Genomic DNA, 18,980 nt, shown 5'->3' with positions numbered 1-18,980 from the left:
AGGCACTTTTATTATTTAACATGTCGCGGTTTCGAAACCGAAACCGCACGATGCTCCTTTTTAGTTTTATAATTTTTTTCTCATTAATGGCAAAATTGTAAATAAATCATCTTCTTCATTTTAGGGCTTTCACTTCTTCTGCGAAATTTTCATGGCCGCCTCCAAACTTTTTAAACATAAAATATCGTTTTCTTGCATTTTCCTTATCAGTTTTTTCATAAGAACTGTAGATTCGCGACGTAACATCAAATTTTAAGCGTTTAAAACACAAAAACCAAAAGTTTTTTGATGAATCCGATTTTTTGTCTGATTTTGATGGAATCGCGGCGGTTCTTCACCGCCGAGCGTTGCAGCGCCGTGTACTCGGCCGAGTTGACCGCGTTTTCGAACATTAGTTATTGTGTTTAGTTGGTAGGGTCCATGTGTTAGCTCAATCATTTTCCCCTACTATTTTCTTGATATATGCTCCGCTCGTGAACTCGCTCGCTGGCTAATTGACTCTCGTGACTCACGAATCTTGTCGATTTTTATCCCTCTTTTTTCTTTAATCATACAAATTAACAATATTACATTATATGACCTTCATTTTAGGCAACTAAGAAAAAAAAATCAATCAGACCTGTGTGTTTAGTTGAACCAGATCTGTTATGTATAATCATAATCAGTCTTTAGAATCACTCAAACATGTTAACATGCACATGCATGTTTTCTAAGGACATAGAAAATTGTTATTTATAATGGTGTCAGAATATGATATTTGTTACTATAATCTAGCCATGCATATCTGACATGGAGACAAGGACGTATAATCTTTTACAGACCCATAATTTCTGGACTGTTGAATAAGATAATATACACATGCCTATCCAAGTCTCATCTGTATATTTTTCTGTCAGCTTTACTGTTTTGCTTCTAGTTTGCAAAAAAATGGACGTCGAGTTAAATTGCTTTGTTACATGTTAGGAGAGGTTCATTTTTCAACATAATTTTGAAAAAAAAATACTCCTATGATTGATTGTGATATGCTTATTATTTGTGAAGATTTAGTTTAAACCATATGACCTCGGTGTCGCAGGATCCATATATATCATCAAAGGAAAAGAATTATAGGTTAAATTCAAATTTTAGCACACCTTTTGTATCTTGTAAAATTATTTTAATGTGTGGGATGAGCTGGTTTTTCGTATTGGGAAAAGGATCGGACAAATCACATTAAAAAACAAAAAAAAAATTGTGGAAAAGGACGAATTAATACATTACATATTGTTATAAGTTTTATACAAAATATATTTTTATACAAAGCAATAGTGTTCCGAAAAAAAAGGGACAAACCAATCAATATGCTGATGAAACATGCTCTTTTCCTTTCACGTATACGATTTACCTATGGGTTAGGAAAATAAATTACTAAAATCGTTTGGGCACTTTATTATGGTAACAAGTATTAATATTGCATGACTTTTATTTGCTAGACTTTTTTTGTCCACACCACTACTTCTCTATGGTTCGTTTTATTTTCAACTTTTCACCAACACACCGTATAAGTATATATACAATATCAGAACCCGTACATGTGTATAATTTTCCAGTTATTGTGTTATTGGATCTTAAAGTAAGCTAGGGCATGCCGCACTGACAATGATCAATCCATTTAATCAATGTAAACTATCTCATTACCTTTTTATTTTGACATGAAAAGCATCAAATCGAAAAAGAAAAGAAAAGATGATGCAATAGAAAAGTAACCTTTTTATTCCAAAACCTCAAATATTAATCTGTGACTCACTCAATCATAGCTTAGTTCTGAAAATGACAGTGTAAAGCTGTAAAAGTAATTAAACTAGACCCAAAAATCAACTATGTTCAAATAAATAGAGAAAATACTGATATCATTATTCACTAATTTTTGTCACAAACCTTTCCTGTGTATAAACTAGTAACTCTTCTTTTAATTACTGAAAACTTGTAATTCTGATTCATGAAAAGTAGAAAATAGTGAAATATATCATTTCAACGCAAAATAATGAACGAAATGAATTCAAATATGTCTTCAGCTACTCCAGAGAGGGGTGTAGAACTACTAGTATAAAAGACTTCTTTAGCTTTTCACAGAGTTTGTGAGAAAGCTATACAGTATTCATCTTTTTGCCACAGCTTTACCAAAATTAAAAGAATTATATATCTTTCAATAGTTAAATTTTGTGAAAAGATAAAATTGAAAAGTAGTACAAAGAAGAAGAAGATAAAACTGAAAAAAAAAACCGTAAAACAAATTTGCAGGTAATGATAATGAAAGGACAGATTGATCTTCGCTTATAAGAAAATATAAATAAAAAGATCAGAAAAGCCGCTTTTTTCTTAGCGGTAGGGTTCTTTTTATTTTATTTTTCTGTATTTTTTTATATATTTTTTTATTTTCAGGGTTTCAAATATAGAGAGAGAGAGGAAGATAATAGAGTTTCTCTTGCCCACTATCTCTCTCACTCTTCTCTCCCTTTCTACTTCTAGGTGTATTGGATTTTCTTCCTTCTTTTGTGTTCTTTTAAAATTGAATTTGTCGAGTTATTGTTAATGTTATGTGCAGGAATTTGTTGCTACTTCTATTTTGTTTCATCGAGATGAATTCTTGTTGATTTAAAACATGAACCATAAAAGTGGATAGAGGTTGTCTCTTGCGTTGAAGCCAAAGAAGGATGTTCGAATTTTTTTGTATATAAGCTCATTTCTTGTGTGTATATGCCTAATCTTCTCTTTTGACTCGGTTTTTATCAGTATATATCTATATATGTCCATATATACAGATCTGAAAAAAGTTTTTCTATTTCTTATCTTTGTTTTTGTTTTTTATTTTTTCTTAAGGTTTTATTGATGATGAGCAAAGATATCTTACTTCATCAGCAAGTGCAACAACAACAACAAGAGAATATGTCGAATTTAACATCAGCTTCTGGGGATCAAACAAGTGTCTCTTCAGGAAACAGAACTGAAGCAAGTGGTTCTAATTACTTCCCTCATCATCAACAACAAGAACAACAACAGTTCTTTGTTCCTGAATCTCAGCCTCAGAAGAAGAGGAGGAACCAACCAGGGAATCCAGGTTCGTGTGGAAAGAATGGTTATAAAAGAAAAAATAAACAACTTGTTCCTTGGTTTTGTACTGATTCATTGTTCCAACTATTTGATACTCATCTTCTTGGAAAATTATGGGCCTTCTACCAAAAAAGAATATTCTTTTTACACCTTTATTATGTTTATCATCTCTATTCTAAACAAAGAAAAGAAAAAAAAAACTCAGATTAAAAAAAACACACCCAAAGTCATTAGTTTAAAAAAAAAATTAATTTCTAAGTTTTAAGACATGTGTGTATTGTTCAAATTTTATTGTGCGTGGTAACTATAGTTTTCCTCAACATAATTACTATATTAAGTTATCACAACAATCGCAACTTTATTAATTTTAGTTTGCCCATTATATTAAAATTTCTTAGTGTTTCTTGAGCTCACACTGACAATGGTTTCAACTTTCAATATTTTTATCAGACCCGGAATCAGAAGTGATTTCTTTATCACCAAAAACACTAATGGCAACAAACAGATTTGTTTGTGAGATCTGCAACAAAGGATTCCAAAGAGACCAGAATCTACAGCTTCATAAGAGAGGTCACAATCTACCATGGAAGCTGAAACAACGACCCAACAAAGAAGTGATAAGGAAAAAAGTGTATGTTTGTCCAGAAGCAAGCTGTGTACACCATGACCCGTCTCGAGCTCTAGGTGACTTAACTGGAATCAAGAAGCATTTCTTCAGAAAGCATGGAGAGAAGAAGTGGAAATGTGACAAATGTTCAAAGAAATATGCTGTTCAGTCAGATTGCAAGGCCCATTCTAAGACCTGTGGCACCAAAGAATACAGATGTGACTGTGGAACTATCTTTTCTAGGTAAATAAACTCTTTTTATTTTCTTTCAATTTATTAGTTTATTTTAGAATTTACAGTTAATACTGGTTTTAAATTTTGGATTTGTTGTGGTGCTGGAGGGAGACATGCATGGTACAAAGTATTCTGTATTGATATGAGTAATTTCATTTAATTTGTAAGAGGACAAGAATGGTAGCTCAAAGAATCTTCATTTATTATATAAAACTAGTTCAGAGTACTTTTCTTTCTTTTTCTCTTCTAAAAAACTATCATGTGGATTTTTTTTCTTTCTCATTTTCTTGCATTAATCATTCATTACAATACATATGTGATTGATACATGCTTTAGATGGACCACATGACTTTCATAGCTTCTCTCAACGTGACATTTTTTCGTATTAATTAACATATTGTTATTGAGTATTTTATGGTTTTGTTGTTGGGTAAATAAACAGGAGGGATAGTTTCATAACTCATAGAGCATTTTGTGAAGCATTGGGTAAAGAGACTGCACGAGAAGTTGTAATACCAGAAAACTATAATCATCAACCAAACCCTATTTTGATTAGCCAATCTACTTTTCATCATCAACATGATCAAGCACAACCAAACATGAACGTCTCTTCCCCTTCCCACAACATCATCAATAACCTTCACTTCAAAACCAACAACAATGGTACTAACAATAGTAACAGTAGCAGCAACCATCTCTCTACATTTCCAGTGAAGAAAGAGCAACAACAAAGTAGTGATCATATCATTAGTTACCACCACCAAAGCATCCCTCCTTGGCTTGCGCCTCAGCCGCAAGATCTCACATTTTCAAACCGTAACCCTAGTAACGGTGGAGGAGGTTTGTTCTCTCTTGCAGCTTCTCCAGCTATGTCAGCCACCGCATTGCTCCAGAAAGCAGCCCAAATGGGTTCCACCAGGTCACCTCGTTTACCACCAACCACAGACTTCGAGAGGTCAGCTCATCATAACAACCTCATGACCACGACAATGGCGGCAATGATGACGTCGCCATCTGGATTCATCAGCTCCAACAACAACAATCAAGTTATGTTTCAAGGCTACAACCCCTCCGTGTTTGATCACCACGGTGGAGAAGAAGCCTTCGACGACACATTCAGCGCGTTCTTGAGGACACCCGCTGATACTACAACCGCAGGTTCAGACAAGAAGAAAAGCGGTGGAGGCGGTGGAGTAGGAGAAGGTTTGACGAGAGACTTCTTGGGGCTAAGACCGTTAATGTCTCATAACGAGATGCTAAGTTTTGCCGGTCTCGGGAATTGCATCAGTGGTGCTGCTTCTGATCAGCTTCATCCAAAGCCTTGGCAGGGTTAGTTAGTTGCTTTGTTCATATACTTATGAATCCATCCAAATTTTTATTATTAACATATATTATACATATCTAGTTTTATATTTATATAGTCTCTTTTGTTTCGTTCTTTGTTTTATGAAATTTTGTATCCTGAAAGTTCACCAAAGGAGAATTTAAAATGATTCAGGTTTTATACATGCAGAAGAAATATTTGATTGAAAGTTGTTACGTATTCGTCTACTTTAGTTCTGATTTTTTTTCGTTTATCAGACAAAAAAAGCTCACGATTACTTGTCCTTTCGTCAGTATTTTTGGTTACTCATAATTAATTTATTGGTTCTATTACACGTATGTTAGGATTATCTTACGTACCTACACACATACATGAATTATATCCACATGCTATTTCAAAGAACGTATATACGTGAAAATGGATAAAAGCTAAACTGATAAATGTATATCTGTTTTTTTTTTGAGAATTAACTAATAAATGTATATCCACACGTTTTTACTAAATAATTTGTATTTCCCTTCTAATGATCTCTCGTAATTAGTTACATAATTGTTTTTTTTTTAAGAAACAGTTACATGAATTGTTACTCTCACTTATCCTTTTTTATGTATCCAGCTCAATTTCATAATTTAATTTCAGTGGATATTTCATGAAATAAGAGTATTTCGAGTCTCAGATTTAATTATCGTCAAAGCTAAACAATTTTTGTCATACGAAAGTTTAGTTGAAAAAGTCCTTTTGGGTTTGTATTTTTATTTACGATCATTTACAAAATGATTAGGTACTTGATACCTTAAAAAAGTTAAAAGATAATGAAGAGTAGGGAGATTATTATATGAGAAACTAGGGTCGGCCCGCCCTACGGGCGGGATATACTTTACTTTTGATTAGATTATTATTTTTGAATGATTTTGTAGTTTGTATTTTTGGTTTACATTTGCAAAAGAATTATATGATAATTACTTTTGTCTTTTAAAAAGTTTTAGATATGAGAAATTATATCTGATAAAATATATTTTGCTCGTTTACAATAATTGTTTCTTTATTAAAGAGTTGTAGCTTTGTCATGTTGTTTCTTTTTAGAAAAAAATTGATTTCGTATTTAGTATATTATTTGTGATTTGTAATATTTAGGTTCAAAATGATTTGGCTATGGGGTAATTTTTTGTGTATGTTATAAAAGTAATTATCCTTATGTTGAAATCATACTTTTTGACATGTTATTGGAGTGGAAGTGATTATTATTTGAAGTAGCATTTATTATTAAAAGTTAAATTTTAAATTAAATGAGAAAAAGTTATTAATGCAAAGCTAATTAAAATAAGAACACATTGAAATTGGAAAGTGTAAAAACTGAATAGTGACCATGAGTGTAGACACTTGTCAGTCAATATAAAACCAACACTAACAACTTCTCTGTTTGTTAATAGTAATAACAATCCCTATACAATTTTCGAGATTATTATGATGTGATGGCATTATAACAATCATATTTGTTACATAACACTTCTTTTTCAATATAGAAACGTCTCATAAGGAATGTTTGATCTATCTCAGCATTTTTCAGCCTGAGACATATTGGTTTTCTGTTCATGACAATCCATAAATTTCATGCATTCCTCATGTTCTCATGTGCATAACGAAATTATGGCATAGAGATAGTTTACCTTTACCATAATTGTTGTTCGCTAATATGTGAAGATGTTTTTTTCAAAGTCAAAGTTATTTGTTTTTTTCTAATAATAAATCTTGTATAGATTAAGTAAATTTTTTCTTCAGTGACGAACCGTCAAGAGAGAAAAGGAGAGATTTTTTTATAGTTTCAAGCCGATGGCAGGAAGTTTCTACAGCTCCGTCATCGGCTTGTTTGTTTCGCTTTGCTTCTCTTTCTTTGATCTGATTTACTTCTGGTTATTTATTTTATTCGATTGCCAATATATTTTAAATTTGGCAAAGTTTTTTATTGTTCTTTTGTATGTTTCTTCAATAGATTTGGCAAAACAAAAGTTTCGGTTCAATTGAACCGTTTAGAAAAAGTAATTGACAGATCTACTGCGGATGGTGGCGACGGATCTTACCGGCTTCAATCGTTGATGGTTCCTCATGTGATGGTGATGGAGTTCTTGCTGCAAAACTATGGTTACTTCAAAAAACAGTATCAAATTCTATGGAACGATAATCTCTTTGACTCTATTATCAGCAATGGGGCAATATAAAGAGTTGTCTTGTCTCAATGGTTCCTACTCGAGTATTAAAAAGAGAGTGACAATCGTTTTCAATTCAATCTGAAGCGTGGTATTTTTGGATTAATACGAAGTTAGTCTCCCTTGAGATTCAGCTATTCCAAAAGCAAATATGGAGTTTTTATGTGAAAATCTTTAGTCATCCATACGCAAGATGTGTGTTATTTTACTTTGGATCCCTACTGGTGTATCTCTTTTTTACTTTTGTTTTGATAATTCTCATTGTTTAGAACTATTTGCCTTAAAGGCTTAATAATAAAATCCAGCTTTAAAAAAAAAGTAAATTTTTTCTTACTTAATCTCATACACTGACTTTTATTGTCATTCATCTGAACTCAACTATTTGGGGATATTTTAAAAAATTTATGTTACAATTATAATAAATAGCAAAGAAAAACATATTGATTAAATATATGTATAATATTGGTTTAGTAGTTTTTCTTATTTGAGATGGTTTTATTATGCTTTTAATATATGTGGTTTGAACAATTATTTCGTAGTTACTTTATTTTGTGGGGTTTTATTATAATTTTTCACTATTTTTTTTGCAATTAAATAAATTTATATTTTGATGATTGATATGATTTCAATAGAAATGTGTTCTTCTTTATTTTGGTAATATAGATATTTTGATTGGTTTGTTTTATATTTTTTACTTTCATTTATACTCCTATATCTTATCATTTTTATTACGTTTCAATTTAAAATTTAAAATTTCAAACATTTTATTTTCATATCAGTATTAAATTAGTTATATTTATTTTCATATGATTTCTTTAATGTGTTATTATATAAATAATATTTTCATTATTTTTTATAATTAATTATTTTAATTCTATTTATTATATTTTTTCTCAATTAATTTTTAAAATATTTTAAAATTATGTGACTTATTCCATTTTTATAATATTTTGTTAGTTTTCTCGTATTTTTGTATTTCACGCGGAATATTTGTTATTGTAAAATACATTATTATTTTCAGAATTGTTTTTATGCTATTGAATTATTTTTTAGAAAAATTTCATATGTTTACAATTAGGTAATTAGTTACTTCTAGAATCATATTTTTTGTTTGAGATATTTTAACAATCGTGGCTAAAAAAATTATATGCTGTTAATTTTTAATTTTAAGAGTAGTTAAATAATATGGTGTGCTGCATGTATTTAATTCGATGTATATTTTTATTGCATTTGTAATATATTGTTGTTTATTATAGCTATATAATTTTGATTCCCACAAATATATTTTTTTAGTATTTGTTAACCAGATTTTTGGTTTCCTTGTTAACCAAATACTAAAAAAACTACATCTGTTCTAGTCTAACAAAAAAGTTTTATAACAACATAAATACTAAAATTACCATGTGTACCAATTGTACTTGAACAAACGAAACCAGAACTAATTAATTAAGAAGTTGAAAGACAATTACTTTATTCAGTGAATTCTAAAAACTTGGGAACTGGAATTGGGAAACTTTTGGCCAGGTTCATTGTCTCCATGGTTGGAGTGGTCAGGATCTTTTTTAGTTTCTTAAGATTTGGACCTTCTCTCCATAGTTGGAATGATCAGGATCCTTTATAGTTTCTTCGTGTTGACCAGCAGATCAGTTCCTCGTTCTCATGTAGGCATTCAGTCTTGTCTTTATTGGGTTTTCTGAAAAGGAACAACTTTCTAACTTTCCGAGTAGTGACTTAAAGTTTAATTTCAAAACTGAATGTTTATGTCATATTGGTTAGAATTGGAAACTTTTGGAATAATGCAGAGTAAATATAATGGTGAAAAACAGAGTAAATATTAAAAGGTGGAAAGATGAAAGAGAAACAAAAAGTAGCATTAGTTGTATTTTTCTTGTCAATTCTAGAGTAACACTTAAACTGCTTTTTCTATTTTATCAATAGTATACAGAGTAAAAGTAAAATAATAATAGTCAACCTGATCGATAACTTTTTTTTGACTAAACTGATTGGTAGCATTTCAGCTGAACTTAGAGTAAATTTGTTTTACTCCAAAATATCTACTCCAAAAAGACTATACAGTCACCCCCATTGTTTGCTGAACTTGTTAATGTAGTTCTGACACAAAACTTTACATTTTTGTTGAATAATGAGCACAAATTCTAAAAATGTTTGTAGTAGAAGCAAGTGACATCGGTTTTTGTTACATATCCAGCAAAAGAAAAAACTAATCTAAAGTCAATAGTCCATGTTGATTCACTTTTTTTTTATCGAAGTCCATGTTGATTCAAAGAATCAGAACTTTCAATAAAAGCCAAAAAGGAAAAAAACCAGCAATCACAATCCAAACTACCTAGGATGAAGAGCTAAAAAGAAAGTTGTGTGCTTTGCGAAGCTGTATGAAGGCAACTGGTGAAAATATGAAGTAAAACCAATCCTGTAAAAGGGAGTAAACATAACGATCAAGAGAGAGAGAGCAGACTCAGACAAAAAAGCATCTATAAAATATGGGTATATATATCAAATCTAAAATATGTGAAACAGAAGGTGGAATGCGCTGGATGAGCATGAACCTTAGAATACCTTGAATACTCGAAAGAAGGAAGGCCACAAACTTAGAAAATCCCAGATAGATCATGAGTCGATGTTAGGAGGTGGAAAATTGAAGTACTTGTGAGGTAGAATCTACTGCAAAATGAAATCCACAAACAATAGATAATAATTAAAGACAGCCTATAGACGGAAAAAAGAAGAAGAACAAATAGGTATAGTCAGTAAAACTATGAAATAAAGCTCTGGCACAAAGCTCTTGAAGCTATGGTTGCTTTTCGATTTTAATAAGTATCCTCGTAGAGAATAACACCATAAGTGAGGAGAAGACAGTCCTAAATCACAACCAGTCTCCTCTGTTAAGATTCATGAATCACAATTGAGTTAAGATTTAACTAAATCGCAATCAGATCCAAGAAGAAGGGGATTGTAAAAATACCTCGATTTGGGAAGACGAAGAATGCGAATCTCGGCTTTGGAGCGAAAGCATGAATCAGAAGAGACCTCGGGTAGAATCCCATCGTTGGAGAGTGCCATGTGGGTCTGTTCATCGCAGGCAACTTATATACAGAGCTTCAGGAGGGTTATCGAAGATTTTGTAGTGGGCTAAAGAATTAAGAAGATTTAAGACAAATAAATCACGACTCATATGTTACAGAATCTGGATCGTCATGTCCGCGGTCGAGGATGAACGAAGAACTCGTATCAACACGTATTAGGGTTTCACACTGCTTACGCGGTCGCTGGGCCGAAAACCATAACCTGAAGCAAGGCCCAATAGACGAAACCCAACACTCTGCGTTTCATTAAACAGATACACGTGTCAGACGCTGGGAGAAGGAATTTGTGCGCTGGCAGCTGACGTGGCGGCCCAGGAGAGAAGCAACCATACTTTATATAAATAGATTAATTAAGAAATGTGGCACATGAAGAAAAGCAAAAGGTAAAGTGGAGGATATGCATTGGATTCGATCAAGGATGACTCATTTATGCTAACGTATTTCTAAAATTTGAAATGCAAAAATATATTTTATTCTTAGGAAAATATATAAATGTACCGATCTCTACATATATGTAATATACATATCATATACATGTGTTTTCTTATTAGTATGTACATCAGTAGATTTCACACATGGCCTGCCACAACTTTCTAATATGCTATTGTTGATTACATATTGAAGTGTTCATTAAATTGATGATTAATTTAGTTTTCACTTCGCAGCTCTTTATCAATTAATATTGACAAATTATGCATTACTATATAATTGAAAATTAAAAAAATTTAAAGAATTTAAAGAACTATTGATGACTGAAATTTAAAAATTATAAAATAACATCCCAGTATTATTCTAGAATTCATTTTGTCAAAATAAAATCCATTATCATGCTCCAGACTGAAAACACCTATATTTTACTCGGCTATAAGTTAATTATTATTATTTTTTGAATAATTTCTTGTGAAGGTCATCAATTAAGAATGATATATATATATTTTCACATGCAATAAAGTGTGGAAAATGACTGAAATAAATAAATATGTCTTCTTGTTTTTCCACGAGGCTGATGTGACACATGGTTTTGACAGATTTATTATTTTTATTATTTATGATAGATTTTTTTTTTTTCCCGTCAAGTATTTTTATAAATAAAGGCTAAAAGCCCAAATACAAACATAAGCCCAAGAGATGAGTCCGCAAAACACAACCATACATGAAAAGGAAAAGGCCCAACAATGGCCCAAGCTACAATCGATCCATCAAAGGTCCAAACCCAGATAGACTGTCGGTGGGCGCGTTCCCTAACCTGCGCGTCACCAAACACGCGAGAGTATTGAAGTCCGCGGAGTACACGTGTTTACATCTCGCCCAGCGAGGCACACGTGTCACTCATCCGCTGCGCTTCCACCGACAATGAATCAGACCGGAGCAAGCCACCCGCCGCTTCACCGGAACACCACACAAACGCCGGATCCTAGATCCCGATCCTTCCTGCAACCACTCTTTCGCCTGGACTCCTTCCATCGGAGAGCTTCATCGGGGTTATCCCGAGATCTCCTCCCGAGCCATCGAAATACAACCATCTTCTTCCCCTCGCTTTTTTAACCGGATAGAACCCATAGACTGTCGGGAACTCAACCGGAAGCGAAGCCATCCACAAACATCGAGACATCTTCAGAACGCCATAAAGCTTCCACCAAAGCCGCCGTCAAAACGCAAGAACTGTCCGACGCGGAAACCGAGAGCCGACCGTTCACCCTAATCGGAGAGATGCAACAGCGGAGACTTGAGCCGGCCGTCCACCGAGAACAGGTGCGGCGGCGGCAGCATAAATAAAACCAAAGACAAAAAAAAACGAGAAGATTAAGCTAGAAGAAACGCAAAAGAAAGCATGAAAAACAGAGAGACCGGACCGGCGGTGGCTGTGGAAGCCCACCCGCCGGCCGGAGTTCACTTCACGGCGGAAGAGTCTAGAGAGATGTCAGAGAGAATTCAATTAAGAGAGAGAGTCGACCTTCTGTGATAGATATGACACATCGCTCAGACAAAGAGAAGCAGCTGTGTTTATATGGCGATGGAGTGACGAGGATGATTGTCCCTGCGCAAGGATGACACGCACAAATCGAGAAATGGTCCAAATTTTTTTTTTTACCTTTTTTTCTCAAAAAAATCGGTTTCTTCTTTCCCCTGTCTGTTCTTCGTGTTTCCTTTTTAGGCTTTTCTGCGTTTTGTTCTTCTGAGTTTCGTTTCTTCTTTTTGTTGTTTGGAACCCTAAATGAAGTTTTCGGATTCACATCTGCACGAAACACAGAGTCTTACATGTTTCGCGAAGAAATACGATTTTTCAACGTGTCAGAGTTTTTGCAATAGTTTATTGGTTCAGTTTTGAAGTAATATTTACCAAAACAATCCGATATTGGTCGTTGTTCCAGTTCTCATGGTCCGAAAGATTCTGTAAACCTATATAAGTCTTTGCTTTGGTAAAAAACGGTGGCTTTATACTCTTAAGCGGAAACAGAGAGGTTCTTGATGAAGAAAAAACAGTCTCTTTTGCCTGTTTAAAATTCAATTCTTTGACCACAGATACAAGTTGGCATTCCACAAAGTTGATAACAACTAATTTAGATCAAAGAAAGTTTGCAACATTGTAAGCAATTTAAATCGAAGAAAGTCTACAACTTTGTAGTAGGACAAAAAAAAAGAGAAGGCTTTAATTTGAATGCTTTTTTTTTTTGTTAGAGAAGGCCAAATCATCACATGCCCATGCCAGCCATATCAGGGACATGCTTTTGAGTTTTCTCCTCTGCCTTCACAAGCACTGAGGCCTCTGTTGTTGTCAACAGCAAAGAAACGCTGCGATACAAGAAGCAAAAGAAAAAACACCATGAATCATAAACTTAGTTTTTTTACTTTTACTTCTAAAAAAGCAACAACGGTTTTACCTAGCAGCATCGGTTAATGCGGTTTTGATAACCTTGACAGGGTCTATGATTCCAGCTTTCACCATATCAACATACGAACCTACACAAATACAAAACAATTAAAAAAACGACAGAAACATTCAGAAGGCTGATGATATTTGCGTTTTGAGATATGTTTTCATAAAGACACTATTATTTACTCTCTCACCTTTGGCAGCATCGAAACCGAAGTTGCAATCGTCTTGCTCTAGTAACTTGCCAACCACTAAAGAACCATCGTAACCAGCATTTGCAGCTATTGTCAAAGCAGGTGCCTACACAAAGATTACCAAACTTCTTGTCACGGTTCCTAGTTTTTGGACAGAGAGATTTTTCATTGGAAGAAGAAGTTAAGAGATCAATCAAACCTTGAGAGCATTCTGAACGATCTGAACACCTCTTCTTTGATCCTCGTTATGAGTTTCAAGGTTGTCTAAAGCCTTTGTAGAGTATAACAAAGCCACACCACCACCTAAAAGTATCATCATGACAGCAACGATTAGAGCAAGTATATAGAGAGAATACATATAGTAAGTAGTATTTACTTACCAGGTATGATGCCTCTTCTACGGCTGCTCTTGTAGCATTCAAAGCATCAGTGACTCTGTCTTTTCTTTCACCAACTTCAGCTTCACTTGCTCCTCCCACCTAATGTAAGAACCAGACACATATCAGCCTACTTAGCCATGTAAGAGTTCCAAAAAAATAATGATTGATGGGTGACTGACTGACTAACCTTGAAGACAGCAACACCACCTGATAGTTTTGAGAGTCGTTCTTGCGTTTTTTCTTTATCAAATGTGGATGTGCTTTTTTCATTTGCTGATCTTAACTGTACAATATGAGTACAAAAAAGTATTGATGTTCCTGTATTAGAATGATCAAGATTCATGGTAGACATAGTGTAGGAAACAACCATATGTACCTCTTCACATCTTTCTTCAATTAGCTTCTTGTCGCCACCACCGTGCAGGATGAGAGTGTCATCACGAGAGATGGTGACCTTATTCAAAGAACTTGTATTAGATTCGGATCTCAAGCAGAAACTCCAATACATATATGTTCTCCTCTTACCTTCTTCGCAGTTCCAAGCAACTCAGGACGAATTTTGTCAAGAGTTAGACCGCGCTCCTCAGAGATAACCTGTGCATAATAAACCAATGAGTTAGAAAATGCAAAAATAAAACGTGAGACTAACATAAACACATGTTGTGTCCTAAGAAACTCTTTTACCTCTGCACCGGTAAGAACTGCAAGATCATCTAAGCTTGCTTTCCTGTTGTCACCAAAACCTGGAGCCTTGATAGCGCATACCTTAAGCCCAGCATGATGCTTATTGAGAATCAGCATAGCTAATGCATCACTCTCTACATCTTCTGCTACAACAAGAAGTGGTCTGCTGCTCTGCACCAACCACAATCGATAAAAGAGAAACAAGTGAGCAGTGGTACTTCTAATAGCAAACTTTTTCTATAAATCGGACTTTCCAACTTATGTAATCCACGAAGGTAATTTACCTTCACAGCTGCCTCTAGAACTTTCAACAACGAGTTCATGTCTGAAACCTTCTTCTCATGGATGAGGATGATGGGATTCTCAAGCTCCTGAAAAAACAAAGCATATTTTAGTCCAAAAACCTTTCTTTGCCCTTCACATCAGACCAAACACAAACAGAAAGATATGAACTTACGCATTTCTGAGTCTTCTCATCTGTGATAAAATAAGGAGAGATGTAACCTCTGGCTAGCTTCATTCCTTCAACTACTTCAAGCTCGTTCTCCAAAGTGTTCCCATCCTGCGTAATTCAAGAGCGATGATGAGATATAGAGATAGATCAAACATCATCTGATCCAATTACAAGGCATGAGAAGCAAAGTGAGCTTACAGCAACAGTGATAACCCCTTCCTTTCCAACTTTCTCCATGGCTCTTGCAATTAATTCACCAATCTCACGCTCTCCGTTTGCAGATATGGTAGCAACCTATCAGAATAGCAAATGTCATGTCAGTAGGAGATCAACTTCAGGCTCGGTATATGAAAGTACAAGGAGAATCATGACTAACCTGTGTGATCTCTTCTGGGGTGCTAATCATAACAGCTCTGCTTTTCAAATCAGAGACAACTGCATCAATAGCCATGTTTATACCACTACGCAAATCCATCACATTCACACCAGCAGCCACTGACTTGCAGCCTTCGGTGAGTATCGCCTGAGTCAAAACGGTCGCACAAGTGGTACCTTTTATAACCACAAAAGGAAGCAAACACAAGTTAAGACTCGCTGCATCGTGTTTTCAGTATAGTAAGAACTTATCAAAGATGTTTTTTAACTCAAGAGAGGGAATCTAGTCAATTTATACCATCTCCAGCAACCTTGTTAGTGGCATTAGCGACCTGTTTAACGAGCTCAGCACCCATATTCTTAGCGTTCGACTCAAACGAAATACTTTTGGCCACGGTGACACCATCTTTTTGTGATCTTCGGTGCGCCATAACTGCTCTCAATTATCACGTTTCTTCCCTAACACCACCACCGAAACCAATTTAAAATTAATGAATTTGACAACTTTTTTCTAGAACAAAACATATATATATATATATATATATATATATATATATGTATATATACCTTTGGTCCCATAGTGACTTTGACGGCTTCAGCAACCTCGGAAACACCTTGCAACATAGCAGCACGAGCACCAATCCCAAAACTGATATCCTTAGCCACATAGTTTCTGCTGCTTATAATCCTTCCCGAAACCTTTGAGTGGTGGAAAGAGAACACCAAAACACACACATGTCTTAAATAACTATTATAGGTTTGGACAACTTAAAGCTAAATCATTTTACAGCATTTGGACCGATTAAAACAGAGAATGTTTGCAAATCTCAGAAGCTTAAAGGTAGAAACTTTGTTGATGAGGATGCCCAATAAAAGAAAGGTAATCAAAATTTGAAAGAAGATCTATAGAAGTTAACGAGACTCACCAGTTTCCGGGAAGTAGAGGAGCTGCAAAAGACAATCAAACCCAGAAAGATGAGTTCGAATAGATCGAGAAGAGTGTAAGTAATAGAATAAGTTCAGTGAATCAAACGTACCCAATTGAGGAAGATAACTTTGACAGCACTCTGTACATTTTTCGCTTGCGGACAAAGTAGAGAGACAGAGAGGGGCTTGCGAAGGGTTTAGGGTTTAGACACGATCGGAAAGAGAATATGCGAGGAAATATTTAGGAAAGAAAGGGCAAAAAGTCTGGAACTTTCTGTCTTCATGGGTCAGCTCTGTTTCTGCAACTCCAAGATTAGCTAGCTGTGTTGTTCATTTGCCTTAGGCCCATTTTACATTCTAATGGCCCAAATTTTTCGTTTTTTACGGAGCTCTTGCTCCAACGAGTATACTTTTGGTCTGAATCAGAATTTTTGAGACAAGACGGTGGCTCTCACACATGAAGAGGCACCATTGCTACATTGGCTTGTTAGTTACCTCTGATTGAGCTGAGGAGTTCATTAGTATGCCTTGATACCTCAAGCCCATACCTTGTGTACTGCCCATCCACTGCTGTTTACTTATTTGACAAGTCCGTTTATACTGCTAAACAGTTTTGGTTCACATTACCACAACTGTTTATTTATTGTTCAGCCATAAGTTGTCTGGCAAAGTTTACAACGCTTGGTTGCTAGAAACTCAGGGAGCCTAAGGCCAGATATATATCAAATAGAATTAAAATACTTCTATTTCTAAAATTCGAAAACTGAAAAGCTGTCATCCCCACACTTAGGTTTTGATATGATAAAAAGGATAATCAGCTTTAAAAAATTGGCCAAAAAAGTGAAGTTTCCATCCACCTATGGCTTATGACTATCATGCCTTGTGTTGTCTCTCTTCTATTTTTGTTGCAATGTATCAAGCAAAAATATCATCTGCAAACAATGGTTCTTCACCGTTCACAGAATCTCCTTCAGGTGCACAATCAATCTGCTCATAGTTAAAGCTGTCTGGACGCTTCATACACAGCAACACCCCTACACTCACCGACAGATTCAAACATCTCACATACGTCTCACCATCGGTATACGTATGGTCCCCCTCCGTATTTCTCGTCTTTGCAGTCTGACAGTGCTTCAGGAGGTAGACCACTTGTCTCTGACCCGAACAAGAGGTAATCGCCTCTTCTGTAAGAGAAGTCCTGCACCAATCAAATCAAGTTGTGACAGTTGAGAACACATCACTCTCTCTTGATGCTGTTCAGACATGCAACGGACTCATCTCAACTTTTTTAACCGTTTTTTCAGCTACTCAAAATGCTAAATGGATATTGCTAACAAACGCAGAGAGGTCTAGGGGATACGCAAACTTACTGAATGTGTTTTTTGTTCCTCTTTTTGTGAAAGCTATCATCCGTTTCTCTCCCTCCTAAGACAAACATAGACATAACAAGTCAGACACCATATCCAGGGAACTTAAAGTAGTAGTGGAGAGAGGTGATGGAGAAACCTGTTGCCTGAAATATTCTTGAAACTCAGCCCATGAGCTGTGTGCTTTGACAACCACATAGCTAAATGCTTCAAGTTAAGAAGAAAAAGAAGGCTAACGAAAGCACATACATCACACATGAATCTCAGTATCTCACAACCTCTAGCCTTTTAATAACAACAAGATGAGTTGCTTATGCAGGGGACAGTCAAAGACCAACAAAAGAGCATAACTAATATAGGTTGGGAGGATACGGCCAATAATCCAAACCAGCTCGCTTTACTTTGGCGTCATCCACTTGAAAACCTAATGGCTGAAGCAGGAGGCATCAGATGGAGGTTACATAACTTACTTTTAGGGGAGTTTTGGATGAACACTTGGAATCAACTATATAATAAGGAGATAACATGAATGTACCCCGACTAAATGCAGACCAACAGCTGAAGCTGCACATGTTCTTGCAATGCAACCTGTGTTTCCAGGAATCTGTTAAAGGAAGGAGCAACCAGTAGATATCTATATAAGCTCCCACACGTGTCTGAAGATGGCAAAACCAAACCAAAACAATGCAGTAGTAACGTTTGTGTGTTCAGTGGTTCTTGATGATGGAACCTAACCTGGGGAGAGACCAAGACTACTTGAAGCAGCTTACTCCTCGCATCATCTTTAACTCCTTCTCCTGCCCCACGCGGCAGGGCATTACTTCTCTTTTCCTTGTCCGAGAAAGGAGGAGGAGACAGAATCTTGGTGGTAAATGAGGTGATGGATAGAGAGAGCCTGCGCTTGAGGTTGAGATTTAAGCCAAGAGAAGGCAAGAGATGGTCACTTGACCGATGCTGGAGATGAAACGGCCTTGAAGCTATTATGAAGTTCAGACTGCTCCGGCCGCAACTCCCCATTCTTCCCGAGCCAACCTACTTCCTTCCTTCCTTCGCAGATAATGTTACTCCAGCACGCTTTGAAAATAAAATCACTTGGGCCGAAATTGTCAATATCTAGGCCCATTTATTATTCAGACCATTTCTCATGCCTGGTCTGATCAT

At 35.2% G+C, this 18,980-nt stretch overlaps 3 protein-coding genes and 1 long non-coding RNA gene across 8 annotated transcripts; 1 reads left to right on the top strand and 3 right to left on the bottom strand.

Annotated features, from left to right (window-relative positions):
- The first annotated feature begins 2,393 nt into the window (after positions 1–2,393).
- Positions 2,394–5,437, top strand: LOC108863519 (protein indeterminate-domain 11). Of its 5 annotated transcripts, none has more exons than XM_018637975.2 (4): positions 2,394–2,508; positions 2,860–3,097; positions 3,541–3,940; positions 4,374–5,437. In XM_018637975.2, the coding sequence occupies exons 2-4, from the start codon at positions 2,869–2,871 to the stop codon at positions 5,263–5,265; spliced, it is 1,521 nt and encodes a 506-aa protein (XP_018493477.1). In that variant the 5' UTR covers positions 2,394–2,508; positions 2,860–2,868; the 3' UTR covers positions 5,266–5,437. The 5 variants fall into 5 exon arrangements, with proteins under 5 accessions (XP_018493477.1, XP_056842284.1, XP_018493476.1 ...); XM_056986304.1 differs by having other exon boundaries at positions 2,438–2,709; XM_018637974.2 differs by having other exon boundaries at positions 2,438–2,728.
- A 4,120-nt stretch (positions 5,438–9,557) lies between these two features.
- Positions 9,558–10,740, bottom strand: LOC130495262 (uncharacterized). Its single transcript, XR_008934530.1, has 3 exons — positions 10,443–10,740; positions 10,037–10,359; positions 9,558–9,890 (listed from the first exon to the last, which is right to left on the bottom strand). It is a non-coding gene; the product is annotated as an uncharacterized LOC130495262 (long non-coding RNA).
- A 2,293-nt stretch (positions 10,741–13,033) lies between these two features.
- LOC108863434 (chaperonin CPN60-like 2, mitochondrial) lies at positions 13,034–16,727 on the bottom strand. The gene is given in 19 exon segments (XM_018637856.2): positions 13,034–13,356; positions 13,446–13,524; positions 13,633–13,738; positions 13,832–13,935; positions 14,013–14,027; positions 14,030–14,111; positions 14,200–14,295; positions 14,389–14,466; positions 14,538–14,606; positions 14,697–14,867; positions 14,981–15,067; positions 15,154–15,258; positions 15,349–15,444; positions 15,527–15,702; positions 15,824–15,935; positions 15,937–15,984; positions 16,093–16,224; positions 16,452–16,473; positions 16,563–16,727. Coding segments are annotated over 19 exon segments (1,716 nt in total). The 5' UTR covers positions 16,601–16,727; the 3' UTR covers positions 13,034–13,256.
- A 445-nt stretch (positions 16,728–17,172) lies between these two features.
- LOC108863435 (uncharacterized) lies at positions 17,173–18,896 on the bottom strand. Its single transcript, XM_056986606.1, is given in 7 exon segments — positions 17,173–17,535; positions 17,537–17,661; positions 17,835–17,877; positions 17,959–18,019; positions 18,192–18,250; positions 18,355–18,423; positions 18,555–18,896. Coding segments are annotated over 7 exon segments (807 nt in total). The 5' UTR covers positions 18,837–18,896; the 3' UTR covers positions 17,173–17,367.
- Positions 18,897–18,980: the final 84 nt, after the last annotated feature.

This window comes from Raphanus sativus, chromosome 5 (assembly GCF_000801105.2).
Source record: "Raphanus sativus cultivar WK10039 chromosome 5, ASM80110v3, whole genome shotgun sequence".
Taxonomy (NCBI): Eukaryota; Viridiplantae; Streptophyta; class Magnoliopsida; order Brassicales; family Brassicaceae; genus Raphanus; species Raphanus sativus.
This window is presented reverse-complemented; position numbering and strand designations above follow the sequence as displayed.